We start from the raw sequence: 15,331 nt of genomic DNA, 5'->3' as shown, positions 1-15,331 counted from the left end.
TGACGCCTTGACTGCGCATGCGCATTGGTCTAATATTTTCCCAAAGCTCTCAAGGAAAAAGGCCGAGAGCCTGAAATCATGCCTTGTTCCGACTCTAGTCGCGGACTAACTTCTAAGCAAATACCAATAATCTGTGCTACTGTCCTTTTATTGGGCACCAGCACGTTATTTTTTATATTTGTGTAAGTTGGGAGAGTTTTGATGTGAATTTGCTTGCGCTCTGTCCTTGTGAAATCGTGCTCACGCCGAAAGCAAAGCAACACTGATGTCAGGAGTTTTCTCTCCACAGATGTCCTTATCTCACTCGCCAATACTCCATACTTATACCTGTTTACGAGGGGCTCCTCACATTCTTCGTGCTAGCAAATTTCGCCCATGCTACGTTCAGAGACCCTGGAATAGTTCCTAGAGGTAAGTGGGGATGATTTTGCTATTTGGGCGAAAAGAAGCCATTACTTCTCATCCGGTCCTCAACCCAGCTTAGCGAGCGTAGCTTCAAAACAAGGAAGAAAAATACTAGATGTTTCCCGTGTCCGTCCTTAGTTGGTGTTATTGCTCTGCCTTTAAGCAATCAAAGTGTTTGATCCGATATTTCAAGTTTGACAGTTCATAGTTCGTGTTCTTGACTATTGATAACAATCGAAAAAAATTCGCGGCAAAAATATTTCGATTGATATTTAAAATAGATGTAGCTCTCTTGGGAATGCTCTTATATTGTTTGCGATATAAATATCTTAACAGCCTTGGGAAGCCATGTTAAATTTGAACACTGGATTGGAGAGAAAAAACTGGACAAAAAATTATGTTGTATAATAATATGCGGTTATGCTTAGGTGGATTTAGCCAAATGAAGCTGTTTGGCTTGTATCGAGTATCACTTAAACAATACTTAGATCTATCCAATGATAATTTTTGGATGTCATAAAAATATCATTCCAAGAAGACATACTTGCACTTGAAGGTTTTTCGAGAACATTAAAAACTCAAATAAAAACATCATATTTGAAAATATTTTAGTTTAGTCCAATTACATACTTCCGCCAAGTCCAACAGAGATTATTTGTTGATTGATTTGGATTTGTTTATAAGTGTTTTTGGTGAATACAAGCAGTGCACATATGAATTTTTGCTCTATTTGTTTTTTTCTATTTCCTAAACAGCACATTTGATTCCATAAATTAATTAAATCCTCATATTCTTTATTGTGTGTACCTACTACATACTCGAATACTAACACATATTCTAATGCAAAGTGTAGAATTTAGGCAAACCCTGTTGCATTTGATTTGGCTAAACTATGTCAGCCAGCTGTCTAGTGTTATTCACCTAACTAAGCGACTTGATCATTTCGCCAACAGCTTTACTTGAATGGCACTCATCCCAAGGCTCATTAGCACTTTGCTGAATTACCAAATACTTCACCTAAGCTATTAATCTAAATTTTAAGTACTAGTACAATAATATTTGTTTATGTTGTCTCAATTCGAAAACCTCAAGTACCCTTGTCAGCCACACCTTTGTTATTTTTTATTCACAGTTGAAAAAAAAAATGACATAAAAACTTTACCTTGTGCCAAACTTGTGCTTGTTTATACTATCAGACCTGCCTTCTATTATTTTATGCTTTGTCTAGCAGCATTGAAGGTACTTGGGTATTTTCATTTCTAACAGTTTTTGTGTTTTTGTCATGTTTTGCTTTTTCAATTATGGGACCCAAGTTAAAAGCTAGTTCAGGTTGATGATGTCATACAGCTGCTTGACCAATCAAAAATGTGTGCTAGACAGATGTAGCCCTTTTTATAGCATAGGTATATGTAGCGCAGTTTGCTTCTATGACACTTTGGCTTCAATTTCAGTTCCATACACACCAGAACAAGACGACTTTAAAGTTCCACTTTACAAAAATGTAGATATTAATGGGATCACGGTGCGCATGAAATGGTGTGACACGTGCAAGTTCTACCGCCCTCCCCGCTGCTCACACTGTAGCATATGCAATAACTGTATAGAGGTAGGTTTATTACTGATTTGGTAAAGCTGTTCTTATATCAATTGAATTTGGAAATACAAAAAAAAAATTACATGTTTCTTTTCTCAGATGTTTGATCACCACTGTCCTTGGGTGGATAATTGCATAGGACGGAGGAATTATCGTTACTTCTTTTTATTTGTGTCGTCACTCTCTGTTGACATCGTCTCAGTGTTTGCCTTAGCACTAGTTCATGTCTTGGATAATAAAGGAAATATGGGGTCTCCAGAAGTTATTATATCGTATCCTTTGTAAAAAAAAAATTATTTGAAATAATGTTCTACATATGTTTGTCTCATTCTTTGATTGAAATTGTTGTGGACCATATACAGTAGATTTTATAAATTACAATAGATACAGTAGATTTTATAAATTTGACAATCTCAAATGTTAGATAGATAGATAGATGGATGGATGGATGGATGGATGGATGGATGGATGGATGGATGGATGGATGGATGGATGGATGGATGGATGGATGGATGGATGGATGGATGGGTGGGTGGGTGGGTGGGTGGGGGGTGGGTGGGTGGGTGGGTTGGTGGGTGGATGGATGGATGTGTGGGTGTGTGGGTGGGTGGATGGATGGATGGATGGATGGGTGGGTGGGTGGATGGATGGATGGATGGATGGATGGATGGATGGATGGATGGATGGATGGATGGATGGATGGGTGGGTGGATGGATGGATGGATGGATGGGTGGGTGGGTTGGTGGGTGGATGGATGGATGGATGGATGGGTGGGTGGATGGATGGATGGGTGGGTGGGTGGGTGGGTGGGTGGGTGGGTGGGTGGGTGGGTGGGTTGGTTGGTGGATGGATGGATGGATGGATGGATGGGTGGATAGATAGATAGATAGAATCTTTATTAAAACAATAGTTACAGGCAAACGTGTTACTTTACAATTCTAGTGAAAAAATACTAAAACTATTATTTGTAAGTTCATAAACATTACTGTATACTACATTAGAAATCTATGTACCGGATTAGGTCTTTACAAAATTGAAAAGGCATCTGTTTATAAAACAATGCTTAAAGCGCTCAGTATGTACACATGGCAGAATGTAGTTATGGCCTTTAGCTCTCAGACACCTATTCCTTTGAGGGGGCAATAAATCGTGGAGTGGGTGGTTGCTGTTCCCAGCACTCTTGACCCAGAGACTTCTGTCTCTCTCAGAGATGAGATCAGCAATGGAAAAGTACTCACTAGTGTAACCATAACGAAAAGCTCTTTTGCAAAACTTATCTATACGTGAGAGATACTTAGTATGGTGGGCAGAGGCCCAGACCTCCATTGCATAGGTAAAAAGTGACATTATAAGACTATTAAAAAGCACCGTGAGGTAATGTGATGAGTATCGATAGTACTTACAGACCCTAAGAATATACAATCGGGAACTAGCTTTCGATAACATGTTTTCAAATTGATTGTCCCAGTTACATGGATCCTCATGGATTGTGATCCCTAACAGTTTCAGTTCATTCTTTCTAACGATACCCTCAATGGACTCTGGAATAGGCTTCCTAGTTTTACCTTTTACTACCATCTCGAAAGTCTTTTTCATGTTCAACTCCATTCGGTTCTCCACCGCCCAGCGCTTGACGTTGGTAACTTCCTACAGCGAGGAATCAATCGTGTCTGAGCCAGATATCACAGGCATACTTATTGTGATGTCATCCGCATATTTGATCAATAGGGAGTTGGCGCTAGCGGGCTGAATGTCATTTACCATGATAGAGAATAGCAACGGTCCTAGCACCAACCCTTGGGGGACTCCTCTGCTGATTCCAAGGAAACTGGTGGCCATCCCATCAACCACAACTCGCTGCTGGCAATCGCACAGGATACTCGTTATCCAGTTCTCGATGTAAGGGTTGATGTCGTATTTTGCCAGCTTATTACAGAGAATATGGTGAGGGACAGTGTCGAAGGCCTTGCTGAAATCAAATGACAAGGCTCTAACAAAATCTGCATCATTGTCTAACTGCTTGAGCCAAAAGTGTTGGCATTATATCAGGGCCATTGTCGTGTTTTATGGCCTTTCTTGTAGGCAAATTGGTCAGGGCCAATTTCCGACTTAAGAGTGGAACAGAGTTCGTTTCTGCAGACAATACGCTCGAAAATCCTCATGATGATATTAGTCAGTAAGATTGGTCTGAGTTGACTACACTCTGTCAGAGGAGATTCCTTAGGGATGGGCGAGATGTTCGCTAACTTCCAAGCCATTGGGACAGTTTGATGTTTGAGTGAACAGTTGAAGACATTTGTGACAAAAGGTGCAAGATGGTGAGAAAAGTCGCGCCAGAGCTAGTACGGAAATTGATCAGGCCCTGAGGCAGTTCGTTTCTATGTGATAAAAAAACTCATTACATCGCTCTCACTCACTGTTGGGATTCGGGTGCCTTCCGGTATCCCGGCGCACGGGGACAACATATGCCTTATCAGTATTGGTGCCTTGAAAATGTGAGTTGATTATGTCGGGTGGAATCACCAAGCTGATGGGCGTTCCCTGCATCTTCCGGCCAGTTATTCTATTGGCTGTCTCCCACCATTCTTTCGACCCACATTTGTGTTCCTTTTGAACAGCTTCCACCTGATTTCTCCAAATGAGAATGTTGATACACTCTTGGCGCCTCAGGATCTCAGCACGGGTTCCTTAATGCGCGATTCTGTTCCTGATGTTACAAAGATGCTTAACCAGGGGGGACATGTAAGGTGGGTCTCTGGATGAGACTTTGACCGTAATGAGCGGAAAAAATTCATTGAACATCGACCACAGGCTCGCATTTAGCAGCTCCACACTCTCCTCTAGGTTAGCAAGATTGTTAATAGGTCTCCAGTCGAAAAAATTTAGTCTAGCTTCTAGAGCTAGTTTTCGATGGTTTCTAGTATCACGGAAAGTAACATATCTACGCTGAGGTTTGGTGGGGATTGTGGGTGGAACGGTGACAACTAAGTGGTCCGATCTCACCAGGCCTTTGTGTACTCTACCAGACTTCCAGAGAAGTGGATGATTAGTCAGAAAGACAACGAGTAATATATCCCCTCTGGTCGGTACCTTTTGATGTAGCCCATACTGCTGCATCAGATTCTTTATATCCAGCTGGTTGATATCTCCTGCGATGGCTATCTTAGCATCTGGATCAGCAAGCAGGACTTCATCACAGGTGTCAGATAGAAAGTCCAGTAAGTCCTTAGGCTCATAGATAGGATCAGGAGGATGGTACACACTGGCCACATAATATACTGAATTTGGGGTTGTTATTTTACACCAAATGGACTCAAAATCATCCGTGACCTTGATCACTTCAATCTTCCAGTTATTTCTACATATAATAGCAACTCCTCCTCCCATCCGCATCCCAGGTCGATCTTTCCTGACCATCACGTAGCCATCAGGGCAAATCATGTGAGACAAAATTTTCTTGTTGAGCCACGATTCCGAAACAAAACAAATGTCAATGTTATTGCTGTTTAGCTCCGCGAACAAAGCAGGGGCCGCATCCACTTTCGCCAGCCTCTTGTGGCTCGCGATAGGAAATTACAGTAGGAATATTATGCAAATCTGGGGCAGAGCACCTTGGTGAGGTTGCAGGTGTGGAGTTTGACGAGTTTGTTGTTTCCAACACAGGGTTACCAATATGGCTCATGCAGTTTTGTCGTTTGCCACTTCGCTTTGATCTAAACTTTCTCCGTATCCCTAAGTCTCCTAGTTCCTTGAACAGCTCTTCAGGTATCCGTTGTTTAGGCTGGCGTTTCCCGATGGATCTTAAGCTGGAGGAACTATGTTGAAGCCATGCTGAAACTTGTGAGGAAGTTGGTCCGGTGTCATTTCCAACATGGCCGCCTTGAATTCCAGTAGGTGGGACGAATTGACGTTCTCCCGATCTCCAGCAGCTAACAAATTGGTATAAACTGTACAGGGCTAGAAGCCAGGGTGTCTAGTTGAAGTTTGACAACCACATTATCTCGGATATATGTCGGCTATGACTGTATATGGACAAGGTATTAACAGACATTACAAAATGGTGGCAGCCATTACGGCGCCACTGATCAAAAAATGCCATGTATACCCCCCCCTCTGTAGAGAGAAATGCAAGTAAATTGGCAGGATTGGATCCCTATCATTTCAATACTTGTTATCATGCACACATTTGTTATTATCCAGTTAGTATGCACAAGCTTTATTGATAATTGTTGTGGGCTGTAACTAATGAGTACATGAGTTTTATTGCCTTATACTTCGTTAAATGTCAAAATAGTCATTATGAGCTTGATGAAGTTTGTTTTGGCTGACCAAAAATATCAGCAATTGATAGGTAGTCTTGTTGATTGGTACATTTAAAGACCTTAACTAGATGCTCAGTATTATTGTTATGTGTGTATGTGCACTCACGTCTGTCCCTGTTTTTGGGCTGTCTGTTTTCCATATTGGCCTTGTGAGCATGGGGAGAACTACTAATGAACAGGTACATATTACACCCCAAGGATCCAGGTACATGTTACACCCCAAGGATCCAGGTACATGTTACACCCCAAGGACCCAGGTACATATTACACCCCAAGGATCCAGGAACATATTACACCCCAAGGATCCAGGTACATACCACACCCCAAGGATCCAGGTACATGTTACACCCCAAGGATCCAGGTACATACCACACCCCAAGGATCCAGGTACATGTTACACCCCAAGGATCCAGGTACATACCACACCCCAAGAAACCAGGTACATGTTACACCCCAAGGATCCAGGTACATGTTACACCCCAAGGATCCAGGTACATGTTACACCCCAAGGACCCAGGTACATATTACACCCCAAGGATCCAGGAACATATTACACCCCAAGGATCCAGGTACATACCACACCCCAAGGATCCAGGTACATGTTACACCCCAAGGATCCAGGTACATACCACACCCCAAGGATCCAGGTACATATTACACCCCAAGGATCCAGGTACATGTTACACCCCAAGGATCCAGGTACATACCACACCCCAAGGATCCAGGTACATGTTACACCCCAAGGATCCAGGTACATGTTACACCCCAAGGACCCAGGTACATGTTACACCCCAAGGACCCAGGTACATATTACACCCCAAGGATCCAGGAACATATTACACCCCAAGGATCCAGGTACATATCACACCCCAAGGATCCAGGTACATGTTACACCCCAAGGATCCAGGTACATACCACACCCCAAGGATCCAGGTACATGTTACACCCCAAGGATCCAGGTACATACCACACCCCAAGAAACCAGGTACATGTTACACCCCAAGGATCCAGGTACATGTTACACCCCAAGGATCCAGGTACATGTTACACCCCAAGGACCCAGGTACATATTACACCCCAAGGATCCAGGAACATATTACACCCCAAGGATCCAGGTACATACCACACCCCAAGGATCCAGGTACATGTTACACCCCAAGGATCCAGGTACATACCACACCCCAAGGATCCAGGTACATATTACACCCCAAGGATCCAGGTACATGTTACACCCCAAGGATCCAGGTACATACCACACCCCAAGGATCCAGGTACATGTTACACCCCAAGGATCCAGGTACATGTTACACCCCAAGGATCCAGGTACATGTTACACCCCAAGGACCCAGGTACATGTTACACCCGAAGGATCCAGGTACATATTACACCCCAAGGACCCAGGTACATACCACACCCCAAGGATCCAGGTACATACCACACCCCAAGGATCCAGGTACATACCACACCCCAAGGATCCAGGTACATGTTACACCCCAAGGACCCAGGTACATATTACACCCCAAGGATCCAGGTACATGTTACACCCCAAGGATCCAGGTACATATTACACCCCAAGGATCCAGGAACATATTACACCCCAAGGATCCAGGTACATACCACACCCCAAGGATCCAGGTACATGTTACACCCCAAGGATCCAGGTACATACCACACCCCAAGGATCCAGGTACATGTTACACCCCAAGGATCCAGGTACATGTTACACCCCAAGGACCCAGGTACATGTTACACCCGAAGGATCCAGGTACATATTACACCCCAAGGACCCAGGTACATACCACACCCCAAGGATCCAGGTACATACCACACCCCAAGGATCCAGGTACATACCACACCCCAAGGATCCAGGTACATGTTACACCCCAAGGACCCAGGTACATATTACACCCCAAGGATCCAGGTACATGTTACACCCCAAGGATCCAGGTACATATTACACCCCAAGGACCCAGGTACATACCACACCCCAAGGATCCAGGTACATGTTACACCCCAAGGACCCAGGTACATGTTACACCCCAAGGATCCAGGTACATGTTACACCCCAAGGATCCAGGTACATGTTACACCCCAAGGATCCAGGTACATGTTACACCCCAAGGATCCAGGTACATGTTACACCCCAAGAAACCAGGTACATGTTACACCCCAAGGATCCAGGTACATGTTACACCCCAAGGATCCAGGTACATGTTACACCCCAAGGATCCAGGTACATGTTACACCCCAAGGATCCAGGTACATATTACACCCCAAGGATCCAGGAACATATTACACCCCAAGGATCCAGGTACATGTTACACCCCAAGGATCCAGGTACATGTTACACCCGAAGGATCCAGGTACATATTACACCCCAAGGATCCAGGTACATGTTACACCCCAAGGATCCAGTGTTCAATTACGTTTTTAGTAAATGTGAAGATGGCATATTCTGAGAGCATTTCTAGACAACGCACAGTGATTTCTTGTTGCAAAGTTTTTTGGGTTTTTAATTTTTTATTCTTGGTATTTTTTTGGGGAGTACAAACTTTAATTGTCCTATCTTTTAGGGTATCAAACTGGTCCTATTAGGGTAACAACTGCTATCAGATATTCTTTTGATTTGGGTATCCCTTAGTGGGTCTTGCTTTACCTTTTTCTTTAACACCTAACTTGTTTTACAGTCAACGGAGTGCTTAATTCTTTTCCCTTTATTGTCAGTAACTACAACAATGCATCTCTAAAAAAACATCCAATGTGCTAATAGGCATAGCAAGAATTTTGACCACATGTTGAATCTGTTATAAAACCTGAGTCTTGGACTGTTTTTTCTTTTTCGTTCTACTTTATAGCCACTAATTTTACACAAACTAAAAAGTGGGAGAATGGATTTACAAACAAGTATAAAGTTTTAATATCAAATTACCCAAGAATAGCAACTGTACTGTATGCAAAATAATTTTCACAGCTGTGTAAGCAGCTTTTAATCTTTATCTTTTGAATGTATCTCATGATCAGGTCTTTTTTTAACATCTTTTTAAGGTGACTGGAAAGTTCCGCAGTGGCCATAACCCATTTGACCTGGGCTGCCGTAGTAACTGCAATGCTGTTCTGTGTACTGGGCAGTATCCTAGGTACCTTGGATTTAAAGAAAAACTCAAGAATCAACAACAAAAGAAACATTCAACCACAAAGCATAAAAAGGCTCAATCAAAGTCAGACGATACTGAGCTATCTGAGATCCGTGTCCAAGTTCCTAATAACGTGGTAAGAATAGATTGATGGGCAAATGACGCTTTTACATGGTGGCACTGATATTATTATATCTATTATTATATGATTTAGATATTATATATATTGATATACATAAGATTGGTGGTTTTTGGATGAGAAGCTACTCTATTTGTGGCCAAAAGATGTGTGCCTGCCCCCTTGTGCTCACCCCTAGCTGCACTCACCCCTAGCTGCACTCACCCCTAGCTGCACTCATCCCTAGCTGCACTCACCCCTAGCTGCATTCCCCCATAGCTGCACTCACCCCTAGCTGCACTCACCCCTAGCTGCACTCACCCCTAGCTGCACTCACCCCTAGCTGCACTCATCCCTAGCTGCACTCACCCCTAGCTGCACTCATCCCTAGCTGCACTCACCCCTAGCGGCACTCACCCCTAGCTGCACTCATCCCTTGCTGCACTCACCCCTAGCTGCACTCATCCCTAGCTGCACTCACCCCTAGCTGCACTCATCCCTAGCTGCACTCATCCCTAGCTGCACTCACCCCTAGCTGCACTTATCCCTAGCTGGACTTATCCCTAGCTGGACTCATCCCTAGCTGCACTCATCCCTAGCTGCATTCACTAGCTGCACTTATCCTTAGCTGCATTCATCCCTAGCTGCACTCACCCCTAGCTGCACTTATCCCTAGCTGCACTCATCCCTAGCTGCACTCACCCTTAGCTGCACTCACCCTTAGCTACACTCACCCCTAGCTGCACTCACCCCTAGCTGCACTCATCCCTAGCTGCACTCATCCCTGGCTGCACTCACCCCTAGCTGCACTCACCCCTAGCCGCACTTATCCCTAGCTGCACTCACCCCTAGCTGCACTCACCCTTAGCTGCACTCACCCTTAGCTGCACTCAACCTTAGCTGTACTCATCCCTAGCTGCACTCATCCCTAGCTGCACTCATCCCTAGCTGCACTCACTCCTAGCTGCACTCACTCCTAGCTGCACTCACCCCTAGCTGTACTCACCCCTAGCTGCACTCACCCCTAGCTGCACTCATCCCTAGCTGCACTCACCCCTAGCGGCACTCACCCCTAGCTGCACCCATCCCTTGCTTCACTCATCCCTAGTTGCACTTATCCCTAGTTGCACTCATCCCTAGCTGCACTCATCCCTAGTTGCACTCATTCCTAGCTGCACTTATCCCTAGTTGCACTCATCCCTAGCTGCACTCACCCTTAGCTGCACTCACCCCTAGCTGCACTCATCCCTAGCTGCACTCACCCCTAGCTGCACTCACCCCTAGCTGCACTCACCCCTAGCTGCACTCATTCCTAGCTGCACTCACCCCTTTGCACCTGGTATACTATGCTTTTCCCATAAAAGTGATATAAAGGGGATGGCCATGGTAGACATACTTAATTTCTGTGTTTTCCTTGCAAGTGATTTCTCTAAGTTTTTTTTTTGTATGTAAGGCAACAAAAAAGGCCACTCAGAAAGGATGGCTTGATCCTCAAGCACATTTTAATTTTGGTTCATCATAAAGTAAAAAGCAAACAAACAGATAAAACAGTGGGTAAGGTTATAAATAAGTATGGGATGTGTTTAAAACCATCGTAGCCTTTCTGATCGCTTAGCGTGCATAAAAATACTATAAACTTTAGGCTTAGTCTCTACAAATCGTTGTCATTCCTTGAAGTAGCTTTGTGACCAATGTGTAATTATTTAGCCTGAGTATCAGCCACTTTAAGGAGGGAATGTGTGCATGTGGATAGATGGTAGGAGAATGGAGAAATAGCAATGCAAGTGCTCTCTCTCTTACTTTTCTCACTCAAACCTAAGTATGATATTCAGGTACCAAATAATATGACAGTTGTGCTTCTCTTCTATTAGCACCAAGATAGACGAGACACAAGAACTCAGCGCCCTGACTCATTCGTGACGGCCATAAACTCCACTCCTCAGTCACTGTCCAATAGCTACGTACGTTCAACAAATGGGAGAGCAGCCAATAGGGTGGAAGTGACCGTGTGAGCAAGGCTTTGAAAAGCAACAACACATGCAGGTAAGCAAGCCTTAGACAAGACCAATCATGTAGACAACGCATTCCCAACAACAAATTTAATTGAGTAATCGTCTCATCAAACATAGTCTAAGACAAGAAACATTAGTGGTCTTGCTAATAAAAAAGTATAATAATAGATTTCACTTACAACACTTCGCTGCATTTTTTGCAAGTTCTTGCAAATAGGCCATGTATTTCATGTTGTAAAAAATAACATGGAAGGGGCTGATGGATATTCTTTAATAAAGTGTGCCGGAAAGGTCGGCGAGCCAAGTATTAGACAAAAACATGTACTGCCCTAGCCCTGTGATTAGCACACCATGTACTGCCTTAGCCCTGTTTTTAGAACACCATGTACCGCCTTTGCCCTGTGATTAACACAACATGTACCTACCGCCTTAGCCCTGTATTTAGCACACCATGTACCACCCTAGCCCTGTTCTTAGCGCACCATGTACCACCCTAGCCCTGTTCTTAGCACACCATGTACCACCCTAGCCCTGTTGTTAGCGCACCATGTACCACCCTAGCCCTGTTCTTAGCACACCATGTACCACCCTAGCCCTGTTGTTAGCGCACCATGTACCACCTTAGCCCTGTTGTTAGCACACCATGTACCACCTTAGCCCTGTGATTAGCACACCATGTACCGCCTTAGCCCGGGTGTTAGGTAGAGCGAAGAGAGTATTTGATAAAGATGTTATAAAAATACATTATTGCAAATGTACATGATATGACTGTTTCTTTGATATTTTCCTTTTTATTTCTCTGAACCACTTTCGCTATCTGAATTCATTAATTGGATCATCTTTTGTTACTTGATTGATATCAGTGCCAGGTGTGTGATTCACTGCTTCTTGTATTCTTACAGCCTTAATGTGGCGAGCGAAGAGGCACCGAGATGACTCCTACTCACAGCACGTTGCCCAAACGATGTACAGACAATGACATGAACAAAGGGACGAATACCCTGCCGCTAGAGACCGAGCTCTACGATCCAGAGACATGTTGTGCTCAAACTATGTACAATGAACATTGATACGATAATCAGATCATGGAGCTAAAAGACTTGGATTGGTAACATTATATTGGAAATATTATATTTCGCGCATCATGCTAGTTTCAAAGACCAAGACAGTATGGCGAAGCTGCAAGAGAACATTGAAGGGATAGCTGATGCCCGAATAAGCATAATACAGAAGGAGAGAGCTGAAATGTCGCAGTGGACCTGGAATCGATCTGTGGAACGCCAAATAAAGACCATTAGTTAGACTCATGCTTACATTAACTTCTTTTAATATCACAATTGAGATTCGGCTGTTGCCATAGTGATATTAGAGGACTGATAGCCTCAAGAAGAATATAGCCTTATCTTTAAAAGCATTAAAGTCCCGCTTACCCCTAGATTAATAGTGGCTGTAAAGCAATGCGTCCTAAAAAAAAATTAAACTTGAAAAAAGTTACAGTTATCAAAAACATTTCCCATTCTGTTGTTTTTTGAAAATGTACTGTTTGTGTACCATACTATGAAATATTTCCAGTATCCTGATTTCCAGATGTTGTTTCGTGTGAATCAGGCTTTATTTAGACACATGCGATGATCACATACGAAGCAACGCAACAATTTGCCTGAGTTTGGGATGTAATTTGAAGTAACTTTTACAGCTTTAAATTTACTACCCAATAAACCAACTTGATATTGCTATATGAAAGGTTTATTTTACAGTTAAATTCGTTGTTGTGGGTCCTAAGTGGATCCAAGATCCTTGTCTCGTTTGGGGATCGCGCTCAGGCCCGTACCCAGGGGGCCAGGGGGGTGTGAACGCACCCCCCTCCTCCTCCCACAACGGCCGAATGTTCACTTTCGGTTCTCAATAGACGTGCTATTTGTAGACAAAACTATAAAGCATAAGCCAGATCATTCTGGTATGTAGCCAAATCCGAAAATAAACGTCCCGTGGAGATACTGCAATTGAAGTCATAAAAAAAATCACTCTTTGTTCTTTCAGGGGTGGTCAGATTTTTAGCAGAGAACTCCCCCCCTCCCCACAGGAAAAATTAGGTCCACTTTTTCGGATTCCGCCCCCCCTCCCCCCCTATGGAGTTTCGAGTTAAATGGAAAATCTTAGGGGAAGAGGTTGAGCGGACTCTGCAGATAACATCCCCAGGCCCAGTTTATTAGCTAGGTGAGTATCGTAGCTTCATTCTGCATACAATGTGTGAAGTGTCGACGAAGTTCTAGAATCCTAGTATTATTTTGCGTGATTGCATAACAGTGTTCCATCTAGGCTTTGTTTTGCATTAATCCCAGAAAGAACATATTTCATTATTATTATATCATTCTGATCACAATCCTAATGATTTGAAAAGCCAACAAAACGGCCGTTTCGCCCGTACACACTATGCAGTAAAATAATTAACAGTATAATACGTGCGCCGAGTTATCTTATGTTGATCTCACAATGAATGAAATGGCAAGTGCTTTGTCTACCTAAATTTTACGGCGCTTCTTTGCCTTGTTAACAGTAGAGATAGGTGAGCCTTTGAAAGTCATAAGGGGGTACTCATTAAATACCCCAAGGGGGGAGGGGAGATCTTGAGGGGGGCTCCGAATTTTTTGAACCACCAAAATGTGGGGCTCCGAAAAAAGGTCCTATAAGGGGGGGGGGGGGGGGGGGGGCTCTGAATTTTTTAGGAGCCGTACTTTTCAGCTTTACTATTTTATTGATATGATATAGTTTGTAGCACAAATACAGATTGAACATTAAGCCAAATGACCAATGTTTAATACTTTTGTCTTTATAAACCATAATATAGATACTTCCAGCTTTCAGTATATGACAGTAAAGTTAGATTTACCGATCTAGCTTTTAATATATAACAGTTGAATTTACCGATACAGTTAGTTATCAGTAAACAGGATCAAATAGAAATAAACTTCTAAACATTGGTGGAGGCTGCAAATCCACAAAACGATATACATGCAATATTTCATACGTTGGACATTTTATTCCTTTTTAAACAGAAGAGTATTTTTACCAAAAACAAATGGGTGGACCATGCTCTGAAAATATTGGGGTTCAGGGGGGGGGGGGAGGCACCAAAGAAAAAAGATTCGATGAGAGGGGGGCTCTGAAATTTTAAGGTGTCTTGAGTAAACCCCCCCCCCCCCCCCAACTCGGTGTATTTAATGAACACTTCCTAAACTGACAAGAACCCTCTCATAGTTCCTGCTGGTGGTATTCCCTTGACAGATCGCGACTCATGACTTTTAGTCAGGCGGATATGTGTTTGAATTGCGCACTTTTTGCTAAAGTTACCAACTTAAGCATAGTTATAGTTTTTAATACCCTTTTCAAGATAGGCTATAGAGCCAAGCTCAGATCGGCTTTAATTTCTAATAAGGAGTATTGATTTGGCCGACATTTTGAACCGGAAGTAAACTACCTTTTTATAAAAAATAAACTTGCACATTTTGATACTGTTTTTCACTAGACAACTAATATGAAAGTCAAAGAACGTATTTAACAGTTTAAACCCAATATTTTTGAAAATAACCGCAAATTTGTCATTTTTGGAACTTTAAAGGTGATAGCCACCTTTAACCGGAAGTAGTCTAAAGTAAAACCTCGGACGTTTGTTTCACCCCGCGCCCTCTAGCAAAAGACACCAATTTTATTGCAGTTGTAGGTTGCAATAACCTTTATAAGATAA

At 43.1% G+C, this 15,331-nt stretch overlaps 1 protein-coding gene across 2 annotated transcripts; it reads left to right on the top strand.

The window, feature by feature from the left end:
- The first annotated feature begins 20 nt into the window (after positions 1-20).
- Positions 21-13,322, top strand: LOC5511318 (palmitoyltransferase ZDHHC8). Of its 2 annotated transcripts, XM_001631705.3 has the most exons (8): positions 21-182; positions 290-411; positions 1,857-2,011; positions 2,099-2,271; positions 6,399-6,501; positions 9,368-9,592; positions 11,446-11,617; positions 12,489-13,322. In XM_001631705.3, the coding sequence occupies exons 1-7, from the start codon at positions 79-81 to the stop codon at positions 11,584-11,586; spliced, it is 1,023 nt and encodes a 340-aa protein (XP_001631755.2). In that variant the 5' UTR covers positions 21-78; the 3' UTR covers positions 11,587-11,617; positions 12,489-13,322. The 2 variants fall into 2 exon arrangements, with proteins under 2 accessions (XP_001631755.2, XP_048583041.1); XM_048727084.1 differs by lacking the exons at positions 9,368-9,592; positions 11,446-11,617; positions 12,489-13,322 and adding an exon at positions 6,788-9,223 and having other exon boundaries at positions 36-182; positions 6,399-6,527.
- The last annotated feature ends 2,009 nt before the right edge of the window (positions 13,323-15,331 follow it).

This window comes from Nematostella vectensis, chromosome 4, assembly GCF_932526225.1.
Source record: "Nematostella vectensis chromosome 4, jaNemVect1.1, whole genome shotgun sequence".
Taxonomy (NCBI): Eukaryota; Metazoa; Cnidaria; class Anthozoa; order Actiniaria; family Edwardsiidae; genus Nematostella; species Nematostella vectensis.
Note: the sequence above shows the minus strand (reverse complement) of the source record. Positions and strands in the feature narration are given on the sequence as shown.

Coding starts and splice junctions, on each gene's coding strand:
- LOC5511318 (XM_048727084.1), top strand. CDS start 79: ATGCCTTGTTCCGACTCTAGTCGCGGACTAACTTCTAAGCAAATACCA. Junction 412..1,856: donor CCCTGGAATAGTTCCTAGAG/GTAAGTGGGGAT, acceptor CTTCAATTTCAG/TTCCATACACACCAGAACAA. Junction 2,272..6,398: donor TCTCCAGAAGTTATTATATC/GTATCCTTTGTA, acceptor CTAGATGCTCAG/TATTATTGTTATGTGTGTAT.